The sequence below is a fragment of the Macaca fascicularis genome, chromosome 7 (assembly GCF_037993035.2).
Source record: "Macaca fascicularis isolate 582-1 chromosome 7, T2T-MFA8v1.1".
Lineage (NCBI taxonomy): Eukaryota > Metazoa > Chordata > Mammalia > Primates > Cercopithecidae > Macaca > Macaca fascicularis.
In genome coordinates, this window is record NC_088381.1 from 126236403 (window position 1) to 126262621 (window position 26219).

Below are 26219 nucleotides of genomic sequence, written 5' to 3' on the forward strand. Positions count from 1 at the left end.
GTGTAGACACAGGGGCAGAGGCATGTTTGGAGAAAGGGTTCAGAATTTGGAGTGCGACAGACGTAGGTTGGAACAGAGCTCTGCTACTCGGTGGCTGCGCAGGCTCCCGCACACATCCTCCCGAACGCTCGGCTTCCTCACCAGTCCACAAGCCTGGGTGCGAGGCGTCAACGCGCCGCTGAGTGCGCAGGAGGCCGCGAGGCCGGATGGGCCGCCGCGCCGACGCCCCCTGCCGGCCGGCCCGCGCCCAACGCTCCGCTTGTGGGACGCCCGCGGCCGGATGCCCTCCGTCCGCTCCCTCCTCGGCCTCTTGGCGGCCGCGGCGGTCTGTGGCGCCTTCGCCTTCCTAGGCTACTGTGTTTACCTCGACCGGAAGCGGCGCGGGGACCCCGCGTTCAAGCGCCGCCTGCGGGATAGTGAGTGGGACCGAGGCGGAGGCGCGACCGGGTCGGGCAGCGCGGGCGGGCTGCCGGCCGGGAGAGCCCCCCTGTGAGAGGCCGGGCCGTGAGTGCCGCAGCTTCTGCCGAGGGGCCCGCGGCTCCCGGGCGGGCAGGACCACTGGGCCCACGCCTCCCAGCCAGCACGTGCTGTGTTGTGTTCGCAGAAAGAAGAGCCAAGCCTCAAAAGCCTGAGGAGCGGGGCACGCAGGTGCAGTGCTTTCGATCCACGCAGGTAGCTCAGTAGACGCAGGTCCGGGCTCGCTGGGTTTCTTGGCTCCTGGCGGGTTTCTTGGCTCCTGGCGGGCTCGGCAGCAAGTAGTTCCCTCAGCCGCCCGCCGCCCGCGCCAGGGAACAGGCCTGCCCTCGCGCCCCAAGCACCGCCTCAGGCTCAGTCACTCTCCTCTCACAAAAGGGAGGGAAGGAAGGAGGGAGAAGTTGGAGTTGTAAAAGGGCAGCTGTAAAGCAAAACATTGTACAACAGGCACTTCTTTTAATTGGAAGAAGGAAGAGGAGGCTTTTGCCCTTTCAGAGCCGCGCAGGACACTTAGAAACCCAGACTGGCCACGGTCACCTGGCAGTAACTTCTAGATTGTTCTCCCGCAGGGCCTTTCTTGTAGCTCGGAAGCAGAAGGCATCTTCATGTTTTCTAAGTCTGCGGCAGAATTTGATTAGTCCCTTTTTTGTTTTTAAGAGACGGGCCGGGCGCGGTGGTGCACGCCTGTAGTCCCAGCACTTTGGGAGGCGAGGCGGGCATATCACATGAGGTCAGGAGTGCGAGACCAGCCTGGCCAACATGGTGAAAGCCTGTCTCTACTAAAAATACAAAAATTAACCGGGAGTGGTGGTGTGTGCCTGTATCTCACCTACTCGGGAGACTGAGGCAGGAGAATTGCTTGAGTCCAGGAGGCGACAGTTGCAGCCTGGGCGACAGAGCAAGACGCTACCTATAAAAAAAGACACAAGGGTGTTCCTGTGTTGCCCAGGCTGATCTCGAACTCCTGGCCACAAGCAATCCGCAGTGGATTCTGGATGTTTACTTCGCTGAGATTGTTAGCCAGAGCACCTACACGTGTCTGTGTGATCTGAGATTCATTTGTGTGGTGGGCTGTGTCCCAAGGGGCAAGCAAACACATATATGTGTGTGTGTGTGTGTATAGAGAGCACGCACATGCATGTGAACTAGAACATGTGCTCATGTGGGAGAGCAGATGGTACCACTTCTGGCAACATTGAAGCCTCCTCAATTTAAAGGGAGAAGAAATAGATTCTGCCTCTCAACAGGGATGGCAAGGTTCTGAAAGCACTTGTGTGACCGGGAATATTGCGGTAGCCATTTTTGAAACATGCAGTTTTTCCGGAGAAGACTTTGTAGCGGAAGTGACATTGAACTGAGCCTGGAAGGATGATGAATTTGTAGCTTGGTTTCAGGGGAGAGGACACAGGATGGAGGGAACAGCATGTGCATAAAGATGCAAAGTGGAGCATCTGCCAAGCACATTCAGTAAACCAGTTTGGCAAAGGAGTCATACTGAGGAATAGTGGGTGGTAAGGTTGGAAAGCGAAAGTAGGGATTGAATTAAGGAAGGCTTGCTTTGAAGGCCAGGTTAAGGAATTGAGATTCAATGGAGGAATTACTGAAGATTTCTAAGCAGGAATTTTTTAAAAAGAAGGAAAGAAAGGCAGAAGATAACCATTCTTAGATTGATCAGGCAGGAGTGTACTTAATGGACAAGAAGAGAAAACAAGCTATTGCAGCGATTTAGATGAGAGGTAATAAAAATCCTGAACTATGGTGGTGTTAGTGGTAACTGGGAAGAATACAGTTCATGCCGACTGAGTAAAGGGTAATGGAGAGGCAGAGTCAAAGACACTTCTGGGGTTTCAAAATGGAATCACAGTAGAGAATAAAAGCCCATTTGACATAGTTAGCTGGGTAGGGAGTGTCCAAAGAGCTGGACATGGGAGTGGAGATGCCTTCCCTGACTTGATTGGGACAGAGCCTGTTACAGCTGCATGTCCCTCTTCATTGTCCATGGTTTCACTTGCACATTTATGTAATTATTTAATTAATGCTTTCTGTTTATTACACTAAACTCTGTGAGGGCAGACTTTGTTTTTACTCTCCATTGTTTCCAGTGCCTAGAACGGAGTCTAGTGCGGTAGGTGCCCAGCAAATGTTTGTTGAATATTGTTATTCATTGTAGGCAGAGGGAAATACCTTGTGCAGAGGCAAAGAACATGAAATTGTAGTATTCAAGGAGTGTTATGGCCAGAGAGATAGCTGAGGGTCACTTTAGTGTCTTATTGTGGAGGACTTTGCATGCCAAACTGAAAAGTCAGGACATTTTTCTGTTGTGGTGGATAACTAATGATGGTGACTTTATTTCAGAGAAAAGACACAATTATTTTGGTTTTATTTTTTAAATAAGACAATTCTGGTTCTAGTGTGGAGAAAGGAAGTTGAAGACAGGAAAATCAGTCAATGACAGTTCATATGGGAAATAATGAATGATTTATATTAATATCATATTTTAATTATAATATAATTTAATTATATTCATATTAAGCCATAACTAAGTCATACTATAATTTATTGATATAAATCAATAATTATTAATAATAAATTGTTAATATTATATTATTTCCCATATAGGAAATAAATTATTTCAAGTGAGGAAGCAGCACAAGCAGGATTTTTCAAATGTTCTTTCATGTAATTGTCACAACTCTATTCTAATTTTTTTTTTTTTTTTTTGACACGGAGTCTCACTCTGTTGCCCAGGCTGGAGTACAGTGGCATGATCACAGCTCACTGCAGCCTCAACCCTTTTGGGTTTAGGTGATTCTCCTACCTCAGTCTCCTAAATAGCTGGGACTACAGGTGCACACCATGTCCAGCTAGTTTTTGTACTTGTACAGTGACGGGTTTCACAACATTGCCCAAGCCGGTCTTGAACTCCTGAGCTCAGGCAGTCTGCTCACCTTGGCATCCTGAAGTGTTGGGATTACAGGAGGGAGCCACTGTGCCTGGCCTCTATTCTCATTTTACAGATGAATAAACCAAAGCAGAGAAAGTCATCTCTTCTCACCTTTTCTAAGGTCTTTCTTCCTCTTCTTTCCAGGACTTTCCCAAAGTATGGTCCATTGCTGCATTAGATTTACCTGGAGCATTTGTTAAAATATGGATTATTTGACCCTGATCCCAGCAATTCTGATCCAGTAGCCCGGGGAATTCTTACTGGCACAGTGACTGTCAGACTTTAGGATCCATAAGAATCACCTGAAGAGCTTGTTTAAAAATGCAAATTCCTGGGCCCTACTCCCAGAGATTGATTCAGTAGGTCTGGGTGGAGCCCAAGAAACTGCAGTTTTAACAGCTCCTTCAGGTGATGCTTTGTGAAACATGGGCCTTGGGTTCTGTACCCTTCCCCCTCTCCCTAGAAGATCCTTGCCTTCTCCAAAAGTGATTTCAAATGTGCTACTCTAGACCTGGTGTCCCAAGTTTCATCTGTCTACCAGACTCTGTCATCTAGACGTTCTATTGGCACCTCACCTTAGTGTGTCCAGAAGTAAGTTCATCATCTCCCCCCTTGCCACTGCACCTACTCCTGTTTCCTTATGATGCTCCTGGTGTCACTAGCCTCCCTGCTATGACCCTGATTCATCTTGTTTAACTGTCAGCTTCATCCATCATAAACAATGACCAATTCTTATTTTCAAATGCTCTATTACATATATATATATATATATATATATATATCCATCCCACTTGTCTATTTCTATTGCTTCCCTGCGACTAAAGGCTTTTATTACCTTTTACCCAGGTTATTGAATAGTTTCCTAACTTGTCGCCCTGCCTCTATTCTTATGCTGTTAGAGTAAATTTCTTCTAAATGGCAGCTCTGAGTATGTAATTCCTTGCAGTAGCTCCCTACTCCGCAGATTAAAGACCAGCTTTGCTGGGCGCAGTGGCTCACACCTGTAATCCCAGCACTTTGCAAGGCCGAGGTGGTCTGATCACCTGAGGTTAGAAGTTCAAGACCAGTCTGGCCAACATGGTGAAACCCCATCTCTACTAAAAATACAAAATTGTCGGGCATGGTGGCACATGCCTATAGTCCCAGCTACCCGGGAGGCTGAGACGAGGGAATCGCCTGAACCTGGGAGGCAGAGGTTGCAGTAAGCCAAAAGTTGCAGTGAGCCAGGATCATGCCACTGTACTCCAGCCTGGGCAACAGAGTGAAACTCCATCTCAAAAACAACAAAAACAAAAACAAAAAACAAAACCAGCCTCAGCTTGGTGCTATGCCTTCGATGGGTGCCTATTCCAATTGACTGCCTTATTTTCCTAGGGATTGGAAATAATATATGTAAAGTTCCTAGTTTATAGCTGGCCTTCAATAATGGTTATATTGTTGCTACATTTACCCTATCATGGCCAGCACAGTGGCTCACGCAGGTAATTCCAGCAGTTTGAGAGGCCAAGGCGGGTGGATCACGAGGTCAGGAGTTCGAGACCAGCCTGCCAACATGGTAAAACCCCATCTCTACTAAAAATACAAAAATTAGCTGGGCGTGGTGGTGTGTACCTATAATCCCAACTACTCAGGAGGCTGAGGCAGGAGAATCACTTGAACCCGGGAGGCGGAGGTGGTAGTGAGCCGAGATTGTGCCACTGTACTCCAGCAAACAAACATTTACCCTACCATAATCCAGCTAATTAAGTTCACTTGGTATGTTCCCTGCAATTTTGCGTTGCTTATACTTTCCTCATCAAACTTTCACTGAACCTCTCCACATCTCAAACACTATCTTTTCTGAGAAGCCTTTGACAATTCTCCAACTAGATGTAATGTCTCTGTACTTTGAGCCCCAGAGGACATTGGACTTCTTGTTGTACCTACATGATCCCTTTCCCTTTATTAGACTGTGAGTCCTTGGGGATGGGCACAGGGTTCTTGGTCTCCAATTCCTTCCAGCTTTTCCTGGAGTGTCCTGCCCTTGCCAGTCTTCACTAAACATCTATTGAGTAAAACCTCTGATGTTACTGATTATTAGTATATTTGATGATACAAGCTTAAAAGATGACCCCTGGCTGGGCGCGGTGGCTCATGCCTGTAATCCCAGGACTTTGGGAGGTTGAGGCGGGCAGATTACAAGGTCAGGAGATCAAGACCATCCTGGCTAACAAGGTGAAACCCTGTCTCTACTAAAAATACAAAAATTAGCTGGGCGTGGTGGTGGGTGCCTATAGTCCCAGCTACTTGGGAGGCTGTGGGAGGAGAATGGCCTGACCCCGGGAGGTGGAGCTTGCGGTAAGCCGAGATTGCGCCACTACACTCCAGCCTGGGCAAGAGAGTAAGACTCTGTCTCAAAAAAAAAAAAAGGTGACCCCTTTCCAGGCACATTGCATTTTAAAAAGAAAATTCTTGGGGGAAAACAAAAACAAAAACCTTACAGATTTGAAACACTGGAGCTGAAGTAAATGGCAGTGGAGTTGATATTTCGGGCTAGGGTTTGCTCAGTGTACCTTGAAAGACTAGCCCTAGATGTAGTACCAATGATGATGCCATCTTGTGGCCATGGTAGCCTTCATGAACCAACCGCAGTAAACCAAAGCATCCTTCTGAACACTCACTCCCCTGCCAACCCCCCACCAGGTCCTTTGTCCCTTTCCTTTTGAGGGTGTGAGTACAGAAGGCTTAGCATAGTTTCTTGTTTCCCCTAATAGAGAATTACTGTTGCATGAACAGGTTTCACTACTAAAAAGACCAAAATGACCTTGTAAGCCAGAGAAATCATTGCAACCAAATCAACAGGCACTGTTAATATCCCGGGCAAGAAAATAATTTTGCAACATGCAAAACTACCTTTGTTATATTAATTACAGTAGGATTTCTGCTATATGTGGGTGGGTAAAATATGGGATGAGAGTTACTTATTATAAGCATCTCAACTTAACAAATATGTCATGTTTTTTTAAATCACTTAAAATAATCCCATTTTAGAAAATTGGTTTAAATATTATAAAGAACAACTACATTTGTCATAACTTTAGATTTAGAGACTAGGTTCAAGATGTCATTTTTTTTTTCTTCCTTTTTTTTTGTGACAGAGTTTCACTCTTGTTGTCCAGGCTAGAGTGCAACGGTGTGATCTCAGCCAATTGCAACCTCCGCCTCCCAGGTTCAAGCGATTCTCCTGCCTGCGCCACTACGACTGCTAATTTTGTATTTTCAGTAGAGACGGGGTTTCTCCATGTTGGTCAGGCTGTTCTCGAACTCCCGACCCCAGGTGATCCACCCGCCTTGGCCTCCCATAGTGCTGGGATTATAGGCGTGAGCCACCGCATCCAGCCCAAGATGTCCTTTCTAAATAAAAAATAATTTGATCAGTAACCATATACCTTACATTCATTACTCATTGTTAAATATTTTATGAATATTTTAGTTGTGGGATCCAGCGAAGAATAAAAAATTGCAAGAACTTTTCTTGCAAGAGGTACGGATGGGAGAACTTTGTTTATCTAGAGGTAAGAATGTAAATGTTCTTTTGTGAGTTACTTACGACAGTTTATTCTTAAGAAATATTTATTGATTAGTATTTGTATAACTAGCTGGATGTGTTAGCCAACTTCCCTCACTAAAGAAAAACTATCCCAGCATGTTCACTTCATCACACTGTACTCTTGCATTATGTTAGAGTTTAGTGTTCAAGTTGCAGACTTGGAAGTGGGCAAACAGAGTAGCAAAGCCAAATACAAAAATACCTCATTTATGGTTATATAAAATTCTAAGTCAGTGAGTTTTCCAAGTGACTAAATGTTAAGAATAAAAACTTTTTGCCAGGTGTGGTGGCTCATACCGGTAATCCCAACACTTTGGGAGGCCAAGGCAAGAGGATTGCTTAAGGCCAACAGTTTGAGAACAGCCTGGGCAACAAAGCAAGACCCTGTCTCTACAAAAAACTTCAAAAATTGGTTGGGTACCATGGCATGTGCCTGTAGTCCCAGCTACTCAGGAGGCTGAGGTGAGAGGATCACTTGAGCCCAGGAGTTTGAGGTTGCAGTGAGCCATCATCTTGCCACTATACTCCAGCCTGGGAGACAGAGACTCTGTCTCAAGAAAACAAACAAAACAACTTTTAAAAATTCTAACTGCTTTATAAAAATGTTCCTGCTTTCTTAGAATATTCTTAATACTTATTTGCTTTGTTGATAAATAAATTCCCTATGAATGTCCATTCTTTTACTGTGTTTAATGGAGTGATGCCTGTCGGGGCTATCTTACACTTAATGGTCATATTTTGAGTTATAATTTATTCCTACCTAATTCCAGATGGATTTGAGAAAACTTCATAATATTGTTAGGCAAAATGATGGTAGATAATATTATTATTGTATAAATACTATAATCATAATGTCCTTATTCTGGTGTTAAACCCTGGAAAGGAAAATTTGTCTTGAGGCTTCTTAATTTAAGAAGTAACTGATGTTGCTGGATAAATCAGCATTACAAAACCCATCAGTACAATGTATATATATTTTTTAAGTGTTGCAAACTCCCTTGCATATCACAGTGCCTGTACCTGTTTTTGCCTCTGTTTTTTTTTTTTTCCAAAAGGTTTTGTTTTTCAATCTGTAAGCAGCCTCCTCCAGGATTTATAAAAACAAAGAGGAAGTCAAAATCCTAGGCAACTCACAGCAATTGCCAAGATTTTTATTCAGTGTCTTAAAACCATTATAAAGGTTTTGAGAAATGAAAAAGTTGCAGGCATTCAAAATCATTGCACATTAATCACTATAATTTGTATTTTAGTATTTTATTTAGTATTGATCTTTGCTTTCAGATGGAGTAATTTTTAAAATAGATTAAAAATACCTGCTAAATATTAATGATTTTTGCTTTTAGATGGAGTAATTTTTGAAATGGACTAAAAATACCTGCTAAATATTGATGACAAAATGTACAGTTAGAACTGACTTAAATGATATAAACAGAAGTGACTTTACATAAACCAGTGAAGCTTATGTCTAAAGACCTTTATATGCATAGGCCTCTAAGGCCCCCTAGCAATTTTTTTTTTTTCTTTTGAGATGGAGTTTCACTCTTGTTGCCCAAGCTGGAATGCAATGGCGCAATCTCAGCCCATTGCAACCTCTGCCTTTCAGGTTCAAGCGATTCTCCTGCCTCAGCCTCCCAAGTCGCTGGGATTATAGGAATACACCACCACACCCAGCTAATTTTGTATTCTTAGTAGACACAGGGTTTCACCATGTGGGTCAGGCTGGTCTCAAACTCCTGACCTCAAGTGATCTAACTGCCTTGGCCTCCCAAAGTGCTGGGATTACAAGCATGAGCCACCGTGCCCAGCCACCCCTAGTAATTTTGTACTCATAATTTTATATTCTTTTTTGTAAACAAGGGCCCTCAAATTGTGGGAAAGAAAGTTCTGAATTACAAGTCAAAAGAAAAAAGATAACATATTTTATCACATTTTATTCCTATTCACTTTATGCTTAAGAGCTATGATGTAATGTTCAATTAGATTTAGAAGTGATCTGAACACATGTTGCAAACTTGGGTTTTTAAATTTTTAACTGCTATTTAATAGCTTTTTTATTTTGGGGGGACAGTGTCTCACTCTGTCACCCAAGCTGGAGTGCAGTGGTGTGATCTTGGCTCAGCCTTCTGGGTTCAAGCAATTCTCATGTCTCAGCCTCCCAAGTAGCTGGGATTATATAAGTGTGTGCCACCATGCCTGGCTAATTTTTCCATTTTTGGTAGAGACTGGGTTTTGCCATGTTGGCCAGGCCGGTCTCGAACTGGCGGCAAGTGATCCGCCCTCCTCAGCCTCCCAAAGTGTTGGGATTACAGGCGTGAGCCGTCACGCCCAGCCCCCTAATAGCTCTTTACAGAAGTTTTATACTTCCATATTTTACATACACTGCAGTTCTCGGTCTTGGCTGCTTATTCTTTAATTCTTCATCAAACCCCAAACCAATTAAATCAGAATCTATGGGGCTGGAACCCAGATGTCAACATTTTTTTTAAAATCTCCCTAGGTTTCTAAAACATTGAGAACCAACCAGTACAGTATTCTATCCAATGTGGCAATTTTTCACCCAGTTTTCTGCAGTCTTCTTAACTTTCTCCACTCTCATTTGCCATCACCCACAATTTTCATCATTTTGCTGTCAGGTAAAATATAGTTCTGTAGCCATCTCAATGGTGGCTATGTCTGTATGAGACCATAGGGCCAATAATTTTGATTGAAATTTCTGAGGAGCTGGTATGATTTAATTTATTGGTTGGTTAAATTATTTGACCAAATTGATTGTTTTGTATTGTTAGCACCACCAATCTTGAGAACAGGCACTATTATATCTTATGTTGAAAATGTAAAATTAATGTATTTAAGTCAGGACATATCCCTGTTGTTTTTTAGTTTAAGCTTAATATGAATCTTTGGAAAGCATTTTTTTCTGTCATGCACTCTTCTCTTCATATGACCATGTATTTCAACCAATAAATGGAAAACTAGTTTCAGCTAATAAAAATCTATTATTATACTTACTTTTAGGGCCATATTTTATTTTCTACCTAGTTATATTAAGTATGTCAAGATTTCAACTCCTGTGATTACCGAATACCTGAAGAGAGGCAGTACTCTAGTCTCAAGGGTCAAAAAATTAGATTATATTCCTAATGCTGACATTAATCAGCATTGAAACTATACATCATTTCACTGATCTTTGCCTCAGTTTCCTTAAAGTAAAACAAGGGAGACTAAAGTCATTCCATGTTCTAACTTAAACAGAAATGCTATGATTTTCACTCTTCACATATTTTCATTCTTTGTTACTTCAAAGCCAGTTATCCTAAAACTCATTTTAAAACTGTGCTTAAAAATCAGAGTTCATAGCCGGGCGCGGTGGCTCAAGCCTGTAATCCCAGCACTTTGGGAGGCTGAGACGGGCGGATCACAAGGTCAGGAGATCGAGACCATCCTGGCTAACACGGTGAAACCCCGTCTCTACTAAAAAATACAAAAAACTAGCCGGGCGAGGTGGCGGGCGCCTGTGGTCCCAGCTACTCCGGAGGCTGAGGCAGGAGAATGGCGTAAACCTGGGAGGCGGAGCTTGCAGTGAGCTGAGATCCGGCCACTGCACTCCAGCCTGGGCGACAGAGCCAGACTCAGTCTCAAAAAAAAAAAAAAAAAAAAAAAAAATCAGAGTTCATAAATCTCTCATTTTTTTCCTTGGGGTATGTAATTCATGTTACGCTAAATCTTGTTTCAACTCTTTGATAGTGAAATCTTTTTTTTTTTAAGTTCTATTTAGCTGGAACATGTTTAATCTATCCTATTTTATCAATCACACATGTAAAGATAACCTTCAGATATTAATAAAAGCAGGCAACTGCTTACAAAAAACCTCAGTATCCTCTTCCCTCCATACCCAAATTATAGAACACGAGCATTTCCAATGCAAAAGTGCACTTCTAAACAGTAAGAGTATACTTGCTGTAATTTGGCTCAAAATTATTAATATTGCAGCTTCACCACTAAGAAACTCAACGTCTTCCCTCATATTTGTACTGTACTCTTCACAAGACTTGTCTAAGTAGTCTTTAGTTGGATATGCTTTTAATTTTTAATGCTTGTTGCTTTCTTGGATTTGTAGAATGTCTGTTTAATTTTTAATGCTTGTTGCTTTCTTGGATTTGTAGAATGTCTGTTTTAAAGAACTTTAAAATTTTGCTCAAAACTTGTCATTCTGTTTCAGGAGAGCATAGAATGGGGGTTCGACACCTCAGCAATGCCCTTTTAGTGTGTAGGCAACCACAGGAACTTCTGAAGGTTTTCAAACACACACTCCCTCCCAAGGTATTTGAGATGCTGTTGCACAAAATTCCCCTTATTTGCCAGGTGAGCACATATTTAATTATCTTTGTGAAATGTACACAGTAAATAGCTATGTTATGCTTGACTACACAGAAATATCAAAGTATGTGTGTGAATTGCCCAGAATCTTAAATAAGTGAAATCTCTGACTTTTTGGCTGCTTTAACATGAAGCAAGCCTGTTCTTTCAGGTTCCTTTGATTATAATAAATTGTATATTTTCTTGAGTATTATCTGTATTTCAACACTTCAGTTTTAAAGCAGAACAATACTTCTACTTCCATTAACATACAAAACATAAAAATCGCTTTGGTAAATTTAAACATACAGGCTAATTAGCATTCTCTTAAATATAGGTTTAAAATGGTATCGAATGAAATCCATTCATAAGCCAGTTGATTAGTAAGTTTTAGTCCACTTGCATTTTACTAAACTACTTGGTATACATATGCATCAACTAGAATTTCCTGCAAATGCTTGGATTCATTTCAGGATTCATTAGCCATAAGACATTACTTTGGTTCACTTTTTATCATTGGCAAGCCTTGGAATCTATCATATTTAACTGTCAGCTTTTGAAAAAAACACAAACATGAACTCCATTACAGTGTAACATTCAACTCTTAAACATTCCCAAACTAGGGCAGATGGGATGGTTTCCTGAAGATATATGAAAATGTAGGTAAGATAAGAATATGTGGCCGGGCACAGTGGCTCATGCCTGTAATCCTAGCACTTTGGGAGGCTGAGGTGGGCGGATCACTGGAGGTCAGGAGTTTGACACCAGCCTGACCAACATGGTGAAACCCCATCTCTACTAAAAATACAAAAATTAGCCAGGCATGGTGGCACACACCTGTAATCCCAGTTACTTGGGAGGCTGAGGCAGGAGAATTGCTTGAACCTGGGAGGTGGAGGTTGCAGTAAGCCAAGATCGCACCATTGCACTCCATCCTGGGTGACGAAAGCAAAACTCCATCTCAAAAAAAAAAAAAAAAGGAATAATGCCCACCCTGACACAAGGGAGGCAAGAAAAGGACCGTGCATTGAAATGATTAGCAAGTAACTGTTTTATGTATTCACCAGCAATTTGAGGCAGACGTGAATGAACAGGAATGCTTGGAGGATGATCCTGATTGAAAAACATTTCAACGTATCCACAGTCCAGTGAGAATACTATGGTACCATACAGTATAAACAACTACTCAGTGATATTTCCATTTATTTTACTTTTAGTAATAAAAATTTGTCTATCTCATACATGATTGAACACATAAGTTGCTTTAAAATTAACAGTCACAATTGAAGAAACAATGGTTTATTTTTCTAATCAAGTGACCAAGTTGCTGAATCATAAGGCCTCAACAAATGTTGCATCTTATTATTTCATTGAACAATAAGACCTTCTAGTTTGATTATTCCTGGTAAATAGCAATTTTGTTTCTCCAGTGGTTTCCATTTGCCAAAGTCATGACAGATGGTTTAACATTGTGGCTACTGCTTTCAGGGGATTCTATCAGATGAGTCCTCATTTCCAATAAAGCAGCTGTTGGCAATCTTTCATCAAAAGTTCATCCATCAGGACTTCTCTATCGTGGTTGGCCAAGGAGTCCTGCTTTGGCTGCCAGGGCTTCATTCTGCTGAATATGATATTCCTGAAATCTCATGGATATTCTTTGTGTCATTTTTAAATATTTCTGTAAGCAATGTTCTGAACAGGTGGTCTAGGAATGAAAAGGGAAGATCCAAGAGGCAACACAAAAATATGAATTTTTAAAAATGCATGTATTCCAAAAGAACAGTGTGTAGTTTGCTTTTCTATATCTGAGAATTAAATAGTATTAATTGGCAGCAACTGACCATAGCTTTTAATTGATACTTTCATCCACTTACAAGCATTAATATATACCGAATGCCTGCCAGTTTGTAGTCACTAAGAGCAATGGTAAATCTCTGCTTTCAAGAAGCTTCTGGACTAGATTTTCTGCAAGTGTATTAAGTGAAAGCCCACATTCCTGTCCTCTTGTTTCGATTGTTAAAATGTATACCCAGTAGTAAGTTTGTTCCTTTTTAATGAGAAACAACATTCTTAATTCTCGACCTTTTACTTTTTATTTATTTAATTAATTAATTTATTTTTTGAGATGGAGTCTCGCTCTGTCACCCAGGCTGGAGTGCAGCAGCGTGATCTCGGCTCACTGCAAGCTCTGCCTCCTGGATTCAGACCATTCTCCTGCCTCAGCCTCCCAAGTAGCTGGGACTACAGGTGCCTGCCACCATGCCTGGCTAATTTTTTGTATTTTTAGTAGGGACGGGGTTTCACTGTGTTAGCCAGGATGGTCTCGATCTCCTGACCTCGTGATCCGCCTGTCTCGGCCTCCCAAAGTGCTGGGATTACAGGCATGAGCCACTGTGCCTGGCCTATTTATTTTTTTGAGACAGGTTCTCTCTCTGTTGCCCAGGGTGGAGTGCTGTGGCTTACTGCGGCCTCAACCTCCTGGGCTTAAGTTATCCTCCTACCTTAGTCCCTGGAGTAGCTGAGACCACAGGCACACACCACCATGCCTGGCTAGTATTTCATTTTATTTTTTAGTAGAGACGAGGACTGGTTTTTTTGTTTTTGTTTTTGTTGACAGGGTCTTGCTCTGTCGCCCAGGCTAGAGTGCAGTGGTGCAATCACAGCTCACTGCAGCCTCTGCCTCCCAGGCTCAGGTGACCCTCTCACCTCAGCTCCCGAGTAGCTGGGACCACAGGCATGTGCCAACATGTCCAGCTAATTTTTTTTTTTTTTTTTGTATTTTTTGTAAAGACAGCGTTTCACCATGTTGCTGAGGCTGGTTTCGAACTCCTGGGTTCAAGTGATCCACCTGCCTTGGCCTCCCAAAGTGCTGGGAGTTCAAAGTTACAGGGAGCTATGATTATGCCATTGCACTCCAGCCTGGGTGACAGAGCAAGACCCTGTCTTAGAAAAAAAAAGTTAAGACTTCTAATAGGATTAGGTTTTCAATATGAGCCATCAAAGTCAAGCTTTGCTTTTTCCAAAGCCAACCAGAATTCCCAGGGCCATACAGAAAGGCTGTGCCAAGTTTCTCTAGGTAGGCCATCTTGACTGAAAGCTAATTAGTAAGAATCTTTGTTGTGAAACAGTAACTCAGCAGCTGCAGCCATCTTCTCTAAAATGGTCTGACTTGGTACAATGTAACTATCATATTAAATTTGGCACTGTTAAACTCAATGCCGTGGTTCAGTGGCTGCTTCAGTTCTTCTAAGCAATGGAACATAAAAGGTAGTCTAAATTCCTGTAATAAGTAGGAACAAGTGAAATGCTACTTAGAGTGTTTATGACAGGCCTGGAGAATTTCAGTGAGTAACACTTTTCATACCTCTTCAGGTTTTACTTCTCTTGTTGTGAAGTCTTTAACACAGTCCAAAAAGCAGGTCTCTGTAAGTTTATTGTAGGTCCCCAGAAATTCCTTAAACTACAAACAAACCAGAATGTTCTTTACTATTTGGTTTTTAAAACAAAGAGGCTTTGAAGCTTCAATTACTAGTATTTTATATTTAGACAAAATATACTATAACACTTGAAATCATAGTTATGCTACTTAAATGGGTACAATATGATCTACAGAACAGTTTTATTTTCTAGTTGAATATTTAATTTTTTCTTGATTATCAGTCAAATGAAAAATACATATGCTTGCCTGGGCGCGGTGGCTCATGCCTGTAATCTCAGCACTTTGGGAGGCTGAGGTGGGCAGATTACCTGAGGTCAGGAGTTTGAGACCAGCCTGGCCAACATGGTGAAACCCCGTCTCTAATAAAAATACAAAAATTAGCTGGGCGTGGTGGCATATGCCTGTAATCCCAGCTACTCGGGAGGCTAAGGCAGGAGAATTGCTTGGGCTCAGGAGATGGAGGTTGCCATGAGCCAAGATTGTGCCACTGCACTCCAGCCTGGCCGACAGAGCAAGACTGTCTCAAAAAAAAAAAAAAAAAACCAAAAAAAAAAAGAAAAGAAGAAGAAAAATACACACACTTTATAACATTTAATATCCATTCTGGAAATGAAATAGAAACAATTGTTTTGTGAAATCACTGACTGACATGTTTTTGTTTTTGTTTTTTTGAGATGGAGTCTTGCTCTGTTGCCCAGGCTGGAGTGCAATGGCGCAATCTCGGCTCACTGCAGCGTCTGCCTCCTGGGTCAAGCAATTCCCGTGCCTCAGCCTCCCAAGTATGCTGCGACTAGAGGTGTGTGCCAGCACGCCCAGCTAATTTTTGTATTTTTAGGAGATGGGAGTTTCACCACGTTGGCCAGGCTGGTCTTGCCTGACTTTAAGTGATCCACCCATTGGGGCCTCCCAACGTGCTGGGATTACAGATGTGAGCCACTGCACCCAACCTGACACAGTGGCATTAATAGCATCTTACATTTTTTTGCAAAATATTTTCCCCTTATTAAGAATACCTTACCTGTTTTATCTGATCAGATTCTGGTATTTGTGCAGCCATATTCTTCTGGTACCTTTATTAGTCACCTAATTTAAAAATTCAAAAAAAAGTTTGTCAATCTATAAACAGATGTTTTTAGTCTAACTGAAGTTAGGGAATCACTGCTCATATTTTATAAATCTGTGTATGTAACTGTATGGCACCCCCAATTTCTCAGATCATTAATGACCATAGAACCTTACAGTTGAGAATTAGATTTTTTTTTTTTGAGACAGAGTCTCACTCTGTCACCAGGCTGGAGCACAGTGGCATGATCTCGGCTCACTGCAACCTCCACCTCCGGGTTCAAGCAATTCTCCTGCCTCAGCCTCCCAAGTAGCTGGGACTACAGGTGCACACCACCACATCCAGCTAATTTTTGTATTTTTAGTAGAGATGGGGTTTCACCCATGTTGGCCAGGATGGTGTCGATCTCTTAACCTCGTGATCCGCCCGCCTCGGCTTCCCAAAGTGCTGGGATTACAGGCGTGAGCCACTGCGCCCGGCCAGAGAATTATATTTTCTAATGCTAGTTTGGGACTCAAAGGCCCTGTCTCTCGAAATCTTCAATTTTAAGATAGTTTGCTCTGCTACCTTGCTAAGCTACTTGTTTAAAGCCCCATTCCTAGGAGGATTATAAAGGAAACCAAGATGGTGAGGTTTGGGCTTAAAAAAAACAATAAAAAAAGCTGGGAGTGGTGGCTCACGCCTGTAATCCCAGCACTTTGGGAGGCCGAGGCGAGTGGATCACTTGAGATCAGGAGTTCAAAACCAGCCTGGCCAACACAGTGAAACCCTAGCTCTACTAAAAATACAAAAATTGGCCAGACGTGATGGCATATGCCTGTGGTCCCAGCTACTCGGGAAGCTGAGGCAGGAGAATCACTTGAACTCAGAATGTTGAGGTTACAGTGAGCCGAGATCACGCCACTGCAATAGAGCCTGGGTGATAAAGTAGGACTCCATCTCAAATAGTAATAATAATAATAATAATAATAAAGAAAAATAAAGCAAATCGAGCTTTTTGCTGTTTTCATAAAATTACTTAACTATTCCACTAGTCACCAATTTGCTTATTTTAAATTTTTTACTATTATACTTAATCGAATATATCAAAAATATCAAAAATTTTCACATTTCAACATGCAATCAACATAAAAAGTATTAATAAGACATTTTACATTCCTTTCCTTGCAGTAAGTCTTTGATTTTGGTGAGCATTTTACACTTATACCACATCTCAATTTGAATGCTAAATTTTCATCACAAATACTTGGCCTATATTTAGGTTTAATAAAATCTATAGTTGAAAAAGTGGATTCATGTATCTGAGCCACTCCAAATACACTTAAAATTAGTTGCTAATTTAACTCTGACCCTTACTACTAATGATCCTTTTACAATATAAATACAAACGTTCTATTAATAGTTAACAAACACCAGTTAACAAACACCATTTGCTTAGAAATAGACAACCCTCATGAAAGATATTCAGAGTTTTAAAAGACAGTTATAGGAATTATACATTCTACTACACATTCTATAGTTCAGAAAGGGCAATCACAGAGACTAATCAGAAACTTCTAATTATAATCTAACCTAGCGGCAACAGGGAAGAGAAGACAAGTAAGTAAAAAAGCCTTTCTGAATTACTGAGATTTTCACATATCCTAAATGTAGGACTTAGGTTCAGTTAATCTAGATGTAAGAATGTGTATCACATTATTTATTTACTATATCCTGGCTAGTTCTAAAAAGGTTGAGCGTTTCATATAAAAGATTTGTACAGGCTGGACGTGGTGGCTCACGCCTATAATCCCAGCACTTTGGGAGGCTGAGGCAGGCAGATCAAGGTCAGGAGATTGAGACCATCCTGGCTAACACAGTGAAACCCCATCTTTACTAAAAATACAAAAAATTAGCTGGGAGTGGTGGCGGGCGCCTGTAGTCCCAGCTACTTGGGAGGCTGAGGCAGGAGAATGGCATGAACCCGGGAGGCAGAGCTTGCAGTGAGCTGAGACCGCACCACTGCACTCCAGCCTGGGCAACAGAACTAGACTCCGTCTTAAAAAAAAAAAAAAGGCCGGGCGCGGTGGCTCACGCCTGTAATCCCAGCACTTTGGGAGGCCGAGGCGGGCGGATCACAAGGTCAGGAGATCGAGACCACGGTGAAACCCCGTCTCTACTAAAAATACAAAAAATTAGCCGGGCGCGGTGGCGGGCGCCTGTAGTCCCAGCTACTCAGGAGGCTGAGGCAGGAGAATGGCGTAAACCCAGGAGGCGGAGCTTGCAGTGAGCCGGGATCGCGCCACTGCACTCCAGCCTGGGCGACAGAGCGAGACTCCGTCTCAAAAACAAAAACAAAAACAAAAACAAAACAAAAAAAATATTTGTATAAAATAAAGCTGTTTAAAATAGAAATTAAACAGCATGTAAAAGGAAAACACGAATCATGTACACTATAGACTAACATAAATGCTACACATTTTATTTAGTTCAGAGTTTTCTGATAACCAAGACAAAAATGATAAACTGGATGTGCAAATCTTTATTAGCTTATCAATTATTAAAGTCTGTGAAACACATAAAATTTTTATGAAGCTTTGTTGAAACTAGTAGTAAATTCAAGTTTAGGACAAAGTGTATGCCACCATCATGAAAAAAATTAACATTCAGCTTTTAATTAACACATACAATCAACAGTAATTCCATTCCACCAGTCTCAATCATACCTATACTAGCCTCCTTTTTGCATTTATTCTTCCCTCCTTTTTTTTCCTTGTCCTATAAAATCACAGTAACTAGGCTCACGCTTGTAATCCCAGCACTTTGGGAGGCTGGGGCAGGTGGATCACCTGAGGTCAAGAGTTGGAGACAAGCCTAGACAGCATAGTGAAACCCCATCTCTACTAAAAATACAAAAATTAGCCGGGCGTGGTGGCTCATGCCTGTAATCCCAGCTACTCAGGAGGCTGAGGCAGGAGAACTGCTTGAGCCCTTGGGTGGAGGTTGCAGTGAGCCGAGATTGCAGCACTGCACTCCAGCCTGCGCCACATAGTGAGACTCTGTCTCAAAAAAAAAAAAAAAAAAATCACGATAACTACTGACATTTAAAAAAATGTGATTTCCTTTGTACGCACTGAAAAGCCTCCCCACTCCCCAGTGAGTGTCAGTGGAAACCACACAGGGAGCCTGGTTTCCGCCCAAGTTGGCAGTAATGAGGTGCCCATCTCCATCTACTCTGGAGTGGTATCAAAGGAGGCCTACTTGACATTCAGGACTTGCATTACTGCCTCATGACAATTAGGCCACATGCCCTACTAATGTCAGTGGAGGCCACATGGGGAGAGTAATGAAAATGGAAGCCTGGTGAGGAGCCAGAATGCCCACTCTACCCAGCAGTAACAAGAAACTCCCTGCCCCTCCCCTCAAGTGTCAGAGTGAGGAACATGAATTTCTACTTCCATCTGGCAGTAATGAAGTGGTACCTCCCACCACTTCCCCTCATAAAGCATTGTCAAAAGGAGCCAGATAAAAGGATTAAATAAAATCTAGAGCCTCATAACATGATATGCAAGATGTCCAGGCTGCAATATATTAAAAAATCACTCATCATACCAAGAACTAGGAAGATCTCAAACTGAATTAAAAAAAGACAATCCGCAGATGCTCAACATTGAGGAACATGTGTTAGGATTATCTGACAAAGATTTTTAAACAGGACCTTGTCAATACTTCAGTGAGCAATTATGAACACGCTTGAAACAAATGAAAAAATAGAAGGTCTCAGCAAAGAAATAGAAATATCAAGACCCAAATGGAAAGTTTAAGAAGTGAAAAATACAATAACCAAAATAAACTAAATGAATAAAATCAATAGGAGAATGGAGGGGACAGAGGAATCAGAGAATTGGAAGCCAGAAAATAGAATTCTTCAATCACGCCAGGTGCTGTGGCTCACGCCTGTAATCCCAGCACTTTGGGAGGCTGAGGTGGGTGGATAATCTGAGGTCAGGAGTTCAAGACCAGCCTGGCCAACACGGTGAAACCCCATCTCTACTAAAAATTCAAAAAAATTAGCTGGGCGTGGTAGCGTGTGCCTGTAATCCCAGCTACTCAGGAGGCGAAAGCAGAATTGCTTGAACACAGGAGGGGTTGTTTGTAATATTCCTGTATCCTTTTGATATCTGTGAAACCTGTAATAATGTACACCATTTCATTCCTGATAGTGTAATTTGTAACTTCTCTCTTGCTAGTAAGTTTGTCAGTTTTATTAATCTTTTCAAAGAACCAGCTCTTTTTTTCTCTTTTCATTTAAATTGATTTTTGCTCTTTATTTCCTTCATTGGGTTCATTTTGCTCTTCTTTTTTAGGTGCTTGAGGTAGGAGGAGCTTGGATTACTGATTTAAGACCCTTCTTCCTTTTCCTTCCCTTTCCCTTTCCCTTCCCTTCCCTTTCCCTTTCCTTCCCTTTTCCTTTCCCTTCCCTTCCCTTTCCCTTTCCCTTCCCTTCCCTTTCCCTTCTATAGTTCACATCAAAAAAGAACACAGATTTGATTTCCTTCCTGGAATGCCAAAATTTGTTGTTCTTTTTTAAAAAAATTCCATCCTTGTATTTCTTTGGGTTATCAACCAGAGGTCAGAGAGACAAAGTATGAAATTTTTTTTTTTTTTTTTTTTTTTTGAGATGGAGTTTTCACTCTTGTTGCCCAGGCTGGAGTGCAATGGCACAATCTCAGCTCACTGCAACCTCCACCTCCCAGGTTCAAGCGATTCTCCTGCCTCAGCCTCCCAAGCAGTTGGGATCACAGGCATGCGCCACCACACCTGGCTAATTTTGTATTTTTAGTAGAGACGGGGGTTTCTCCATGTTGATCAGGCTGGTCTCGAACTCCCGACCTCAGGTGATCCTCCTGCCTTGGCTTCCCAAAGTGCTGGGATTACAGGCATGAGCCACCATGCCTGGCCGAAAGTGTGAAATCTTTAAATGTTCTCTAAGTTTCAGACTGGAACCCTGTGTTGCCTCTACACACATCTTGTCCTTATTATACACCTCATGGTGACAAATGATGGTTGTTACTAAAAAATCTGAAAAGACATGTATGAGGAATGCCCAAGTGCTTTTGGTATGGATCTTCTTTATTCATTAGATAATGTATTAATATATATTACTTAAACAGTGTATGTTTCCTCTTTTCAGTGAAATAAAGTTTATCATACTATAAAAGTAATATATTTATTGAGAATTTGAAAAACAAAAGATAAATAGTTCTACCATTCACAGACCACTATGTTAACATTATGATTTATTTTCTTTAGAATCACTCAATTGTGTATTTTATTTATTTTTGAGATTTATTTATTTATTTATTTTTGAGACAAGAGTCTCACTCTGTGACCCAGGCTGGAGTGCAGTGGCGCAATCTCAGCTCACTATATCTTCTGCCTCCTGAGTAGCTGGGATTACAGGCATGCACTACCACACCTGGCTAATTTTTGTTTAGTAGAGACAGGGTTTCACCATGTTGGCCAGGTTGGTCTTGAACTCTCGACCTTAGGTCATCCGCCCACCTCAGCCTCCCAAAGTGCTGGGATTACAGGCATGAGCCACCGCGCCCAGACCAATTTCATTTTTGTTGTTGTTGTTGTTTTGTTTTTTCCAGACCTACAGTTGAACTCAAGAGCTAATAATCAGCAGTTTTCTTATGTCTGCTTAAATCGCTAAAGCTATCCTCTGTAGTCACCAGTATCTATCAAGATTACGGTATAGGCCAGGCACAGTGGCTCACACCTGTAATCCCAGCACATTGGGAGGCTGAGGCGGGTGGATCATTTGAGGTCAGGAGTTCGAGACCAGCCTGGTCAACATGGTGAAACCCCGTCTCTACTAAAAATACAAAAGTTAGCTGGGCATAGTGGTGGGCGCCTGTAGTCCCAGCTACTCGGGAGGCTGAGGCAGAATTGCTTGAACCTGGGAGGCAGAGGCTGCAGTGAGCCAAGATTGTGCCATTGCACTCCAGCCTGGGTGACAGAGCAAGACTCTGTCTCAAAAAAAAAAAAAAAAAAAAAGATTATGGTATACATAATTGTAGGCAACTGGTTCAGAGAAAATACTGGAGATGACTGAGTAAATAAATGATTTTCAGAGTTACTTGCTAATTTGAGGTCTTCTGAATCTTTCACTATTCACTTTGCAGTTATTTAATAGTAAGCTTAGACTGACAAATTCCACCAGCCACATAAACCACCTGATGGTAAGAACAGATAGCAGTCATGTGGTTGTCCTTTTATTTGATCCTAGTTTCCAGATATTACAGCAAATGTTTGCTGTTATAGCAGCAAAGACCCATCAGGGGTTACCTTCTGATTATATCCCTGAAACCTGGAGGAGAGAAGAAAGAAGCGAATTCAAGAATCACTGGCTTAGATCTCGGGAATGACTACAGTGATGCTGTTATTCTTGTGACAAACAAAATATATCATAGAACCAGAGAACTTAAGAATAATGGGAGATCTTTTCAGTCATCAAGCTCAAACCTTTTCTGATGCATGAGTTTCGTTTCTGTTCTGGAAAAGTAGTTGTCCAACCTTTGCTTGAATGTCTCCAGTAAGGCCTGATTCTTACCTGAAAAATGAGGTAATATGATTACTAAGTCCCCTTCAAGTTCTTTTTTTTTTTGTCCTTTTTTTTTTTTTCCTTTTTGTAGAGAACAGGTCTCGCTATATTACCCAGGCAGGTCTCGAACTCCTGGGCTCAAGCTATCCTCCCGCCTCTGCCTCCCTGAGAACTGGGATTACAGGCATGAGCCACCACGCCCGGCTCCTTCAAGTTCTAATAGTCTTTTCAATGAAATGTAAACTTCTATTGGCTAATCTTTTTTTTTTTAAGTTTCTTCCTTTTTAGTAAGTGAAATTAGTTTCCTCTAGTCTGAGGTTACAATTCTTTGGCATATGTGTTACTATTAAAAAAAATACTTAATGTCATGCTATCCTTATTTGTCCAGGTATAAGTATACATTACACTTCCCTTATGATTTTCCTACTAATTCTGGGAGGGATGGTTCAGAAATCTTAAGAAACTTACATGAGGTCACTTATACAGATAGTAACTGGGCAGCTGCAGCCTAACTAAGGTGTTTGGACTTCAAAATCCAGTATTTTCCCCATTGCACCTATAAAATGACCTATTTAAGACCTATGAAATGTCTTATAAGCTATTATGGCATATATCATCTATCTAAAAATATTTTCCAAGTAGCCAAATATATGTTATAAGCTAAGTGACTGACCAGGTGCAGTGGCTCAATCCCAGCATTTTGGGAGGCTGAGTTGGGTGGACAGCTTGAGCCCATAAGTTCTACACCAGCCTGGGCAAAATGGCAAAACCCCATCTCTACCAAAAATACAAAAATGAGCCAGCATGGTGGTGTGTGCCTGTAGTCCCAGCTACTCAGGAGGCTGAGGCAGGAGGATCACTTGAGCCCAGGAGCTCGAGGCTGCAGTGAGCCATGATCAAGCCACTGCTCTCTTGCCTGGGTGACAGATCAAGAGACCCTGTCTCAAAGAAAAAAAGTATAAGCTAAGTCATAAAACCTAGCATCACAAACATGGGTGCCAACATTAGGTGTCTCCTGGTGAGATGCAGTAAGATAGCATCACCTATGTGGTATTCTGGCCAAAAGTTTGATACGCTCTAATCATGAGGGAATAATCAGGAAAATCTACAACATGGAACAATTTGTAAGACAACCTGACTGGTCTTTTGAAAAGTATCAGTCATAAAGAAAAGGGGTTGAGAGGGCTGATTTGGGGTAAGAAAATAAAGCCAGGCACGATGGTTCATGCATGTAATCCCAGCACTTTGGGAGGCCGAGGTAGGCAGATCACATGCGGTCAGGAGTTCCAGACGAGCCTGGCCAACATGGTGAAACCCCATCTTAATAAAAACACAAAAATTAGCTGGGCGGAGTGGCGGGTGCCTGTAATCCCAGCTATTTGGGAGGCTGAGGCAGAAGAATCGCTTGAACCCGGGAGGCAGAGGTTGCAGTGAGCTGAGATTGTGCCACCGCCCTCCAGCCTTTGCAACAAAGATCCATCTCAAAAACAACAACAAAAAAAACAAACACACAAAGGAAAGAAAATAAGCCTGGGCAATAAGGCAAGACCTAGTCTCTACCAAAAAGTAAAAAATTAGCCAGTGTGGTAGCAAGTGCTTGTAGTCCTAGGTACTCAGGAGGCTGAGACAGGAGGATTGCCTGAGCTCAGGAGTTCAAGGCTGCAGTGAGCTATGATCATGACAGAGCAAGACCCAGTCTCTGGGCGGGGGGTGGGGGTGGGGGGTGGGGGCGCAGGGGTTGGGGGAAGAGGAACTAAAGAGTCATGACAAAGAGCTGTAAGATCCAAATTAAGTTGTCATTTTAATAATTCAGAGTGCCTACACTCAGATCTTAGGTCACTGTTTCTTTCAAATAAGTATCACCTAGAAAGTAAGAGTTAAACTATCTCCAAGGTCTCTGGCAGCTGTGACATTGTAGTTCTTTCAGTACACTCATAATATGCAATAAATTGTGAACAAACAGGTACCAGCTATGAGCCCAATTAAGAAGGGAAAATGTAACTAAAATAAAAAGTAATGGCTGGGCGCGGTGGCTCACGTCTGTAATTACCAGCACTTTGGGAGGCCGAGGCTGGTGGATCACCAAGTCAAGAGTTCGAGACCAGCCTGGCCACCATGGTGAAACCCCGTCTCTAATAAAAATACAAAAAAAATTAGCTGGGCATGGTGGCGGGCGCCTGTAATCCCAGCTACTCAGGAGGTCTGAGGCAGAAAAATCTCTTGAACCTGAGAGGCGGAGGTTGCAGTGGGCCAAGATCGCGCCACTGCAATCCAGCCTGTGCGACAGAGCAAGACTTTGTCTCAAAAAAAACCCCCCTCATTAATTAGAGAAACTCAGCAAGGTACAAATAATTAAAAGGTTCTTTAACGCTGAGCCCTTACAGTTTTTTTTTTTTTTTTTTTTTTTGAGACAGCCTTGCTCTCTCACTCAGGCTGGAGCGCAACGGCGCGATCTCGGCTCACTGCAACCTCCACCTGCCGGGTTCAAGCAATTCTCCTGCCTCAGCCTCCTGAGTAGCTGGGACTACAGGCGCGCGCCACCATGCCCAGTTAATTTTTTGTATTTTCATTAGAAACGGAGTTTCACCATGCTGGCCAGGCTGATCTCGAACCCCTGACCTCAGGTGATCCGCCCGCCTTGGCCTCCCAAAGTACTGGGATTACAGGCGTGAGCTACCGCGCTCGGACCTGAAATTCCATTTTAAGTCTAGACTTCTATGAAACTAGATCGCCGAGATGTAACAGAAATAAAATTCGTCATTTAGCTTTTAGATCGGATTACATTTTTTGCTTTGATTATTCTAAAGCCTCTAGTAAGGCATAAAGGGAAAACTCTAAGTAGCGCATGCTGGGAAATGAACAGATCAGGTAAGGGCTGTTAGACCTGGTATGTCTAGAGACGATTTTCATTTAAAGGAGGATCATCCACCGGGCAGCTCAAGGTCACAGCGTAAATATCTTATAGTCTAATTCAGTGTCCCAAAACAAGACCCCCGACTCCCCAGATCCAGGTTGGGGGTGGCTCAGGGCCTAAAGTTCCTACCCTCGCCCAGGTGACACCATCCCCAGGAAGGTCTGCACCGGACCTGGCGAAGCGCTGTCCCGCTTCGCACCCCCCACTGCCCCAAGTACATGCGCCGGCCTCCTCGGGAGACCCCGCCAATTTTCTGGAGCGTAGCCTGCCACCCCCCGCCCGGGAATCCCGGATTCTCACGGCAGAGAACAGGCACCATACTTAAGCACAGGCTCTCGCATCCGACATCAGTGCAAGGCTGGGGGGCGTTGGGGGACGGCTGAGCCTCGGGAGGGCGGGTCAGGGTCAGGACAGGAGCCGCGGCCGCCAGATGGGAAAGAACACGTGGGAGCAGTGATGTCAAGTGACACTTAAACCCTTAGACGCCGATTCGTTATAACGAGAGGAAATCTAGAAGAAAATGCACGTACCATCAGCGAATTCTAAAATCTGCTAAGGATTGATCTCTGTGATTGTCTGCTTAGACAATGCTTTCTATTCCCGACTTCCTCTCCAATAACGACCCGAATCTGTCGAAATTATTTGGAAGCCTAATTTACCTAATCCCACGTCCCTAACGGTCTTCGGAAGCGAAGCAGTGTAAACAGCCCCCGATAAACACAAGTAGTATTACAAGTCGGGAGCTCTTCAAGTTTCAGATGAGACTGTAGCGCGATCTTGTGCGGCAATGTGCTACCTTTAAATAAATGAATGAATGAATGAATGAATGAATGAATGAATGAATGAATAAA

The 26219-nt window shown here is 42.5% G+C and overlaps 2 protein-coding genes across 5 annotated transcripts; one reads left to right on the forward strand and one right to left on the reverse strand.

Moving 5' to 3' along the window:
* The first annotated feature begins 252 nt into the window (after nt 1–252).
* Nucleotides 253–12565, forward strand: TOMM20L (translocase of outer mitochondrial membrane 20 like). 2 transcript variants are annotated; one of them, XM_005561366.5, is made up of 5 exons: nt 253–416; nt 605–648; nt 6891–6972; nt 11227–11369; nt 12431–12565. In XM_005561366.5, the coding sequence occupies exons 1-5, from the start codon at nt 281–283 to the stop codon at nt 12482–12484; spliced, it is 459 nt and encodes a 152-aa protein (XP_005561423.3). In that variant the 5' UTR covers nt 253–280; the 3' UTR covers nt 12485–12565. The 2 variants fall into 2 exon arrangements, with proteins under 2 accessions (XP_005561423.3, XP_073853568.1); XM_073997467.1 differs by lacking the exons at nt 6891–6972; nt 11227–11369; nt 12431–12565 and adding an exon at nt 6556–6838.
* On the reverse strand, nt 12550–25999 carry TIMM9 (translocase of inner mitochondrial membrane 9). Of its 3 annotated transcripts, none has more exons than XM_065548861.2 (5): nt 25899–25999; nt 22376–22463; nt 15821–15885; nt 14728–14823; nt 12550–13068 (listed from the first exon to the last, which is right to left on the reverse strand). In XM_065548861.2, the coding sequence occupies exons 3-5, from the start codon at nt 15857–15859 to the stop codon at nt 12934–12936; spliced, it is 270 nt and encodes an 89-aa protein (XP_065404933.1). In that variant the 5' UTR covers nt 15860–15885; nt 22376–22463; nt 25899–25999; the 3' UTR covers nt 12550–12933. The 3 variants fall into 3 exon arrangements, with proteins under 3 accessions (XP_065404933.1, XP_005561419.1, XP_045252429.1); XM_005561362.5 differs by lacking the exon at nt 25899–25999 and adding an exon at nt 25690–25812; XM_045396494.3 differs by lacking the exons at nt 22376–22463; nt 25899–25999 and adding an exon at nt 25690–25812.
* Between the last annotated feature and the right edge of the window lie 220 nt (nt 26000–26219).

Coding starts and splice junctions, on each gene's coding strand:
- TIMM9 (XM_065548861.2), bottom strand. CDS start 15,859: ATGGCTGCACAAATACCAGAATCTGATCAGATAAAACAG. Junction 14,824..15,820: donor AATCTGATCAGATAAAACAG/GTAAGGTATTCT, acceptor GTTTGTTTGTAG/TTTAAGGAATTTCTGGGGAC. Junction 13,069..14,727: donor GAGAAGTAAAACCTGAAGAG/GTATGAAAAGTG, acceptor TTTCATTCCTAG/ACCACCTGTTCAGAACATTG.
- TOMM20L (XM_005561366.5), top strand. CDS start 281: ATGCCCTCCGTCCGCTCCCTCCTCGGCCTCTTGGCGGCCGCGGCGGTC. Junction 417..604: donor CAAGCGCCGCCTGCGGGATA/GTGAGTGGGACC, acceptor TTGTGTTCGCAG/AAAGAAGAGCCAAGCCTCAA. Junction 6,973..11,226: donor AGAACTTTGTTTATCTAGAG/GTAAGAATGTAA, acceptor ATTCTGTTTCAG/GAGAGCATAGAATGGGGGTT.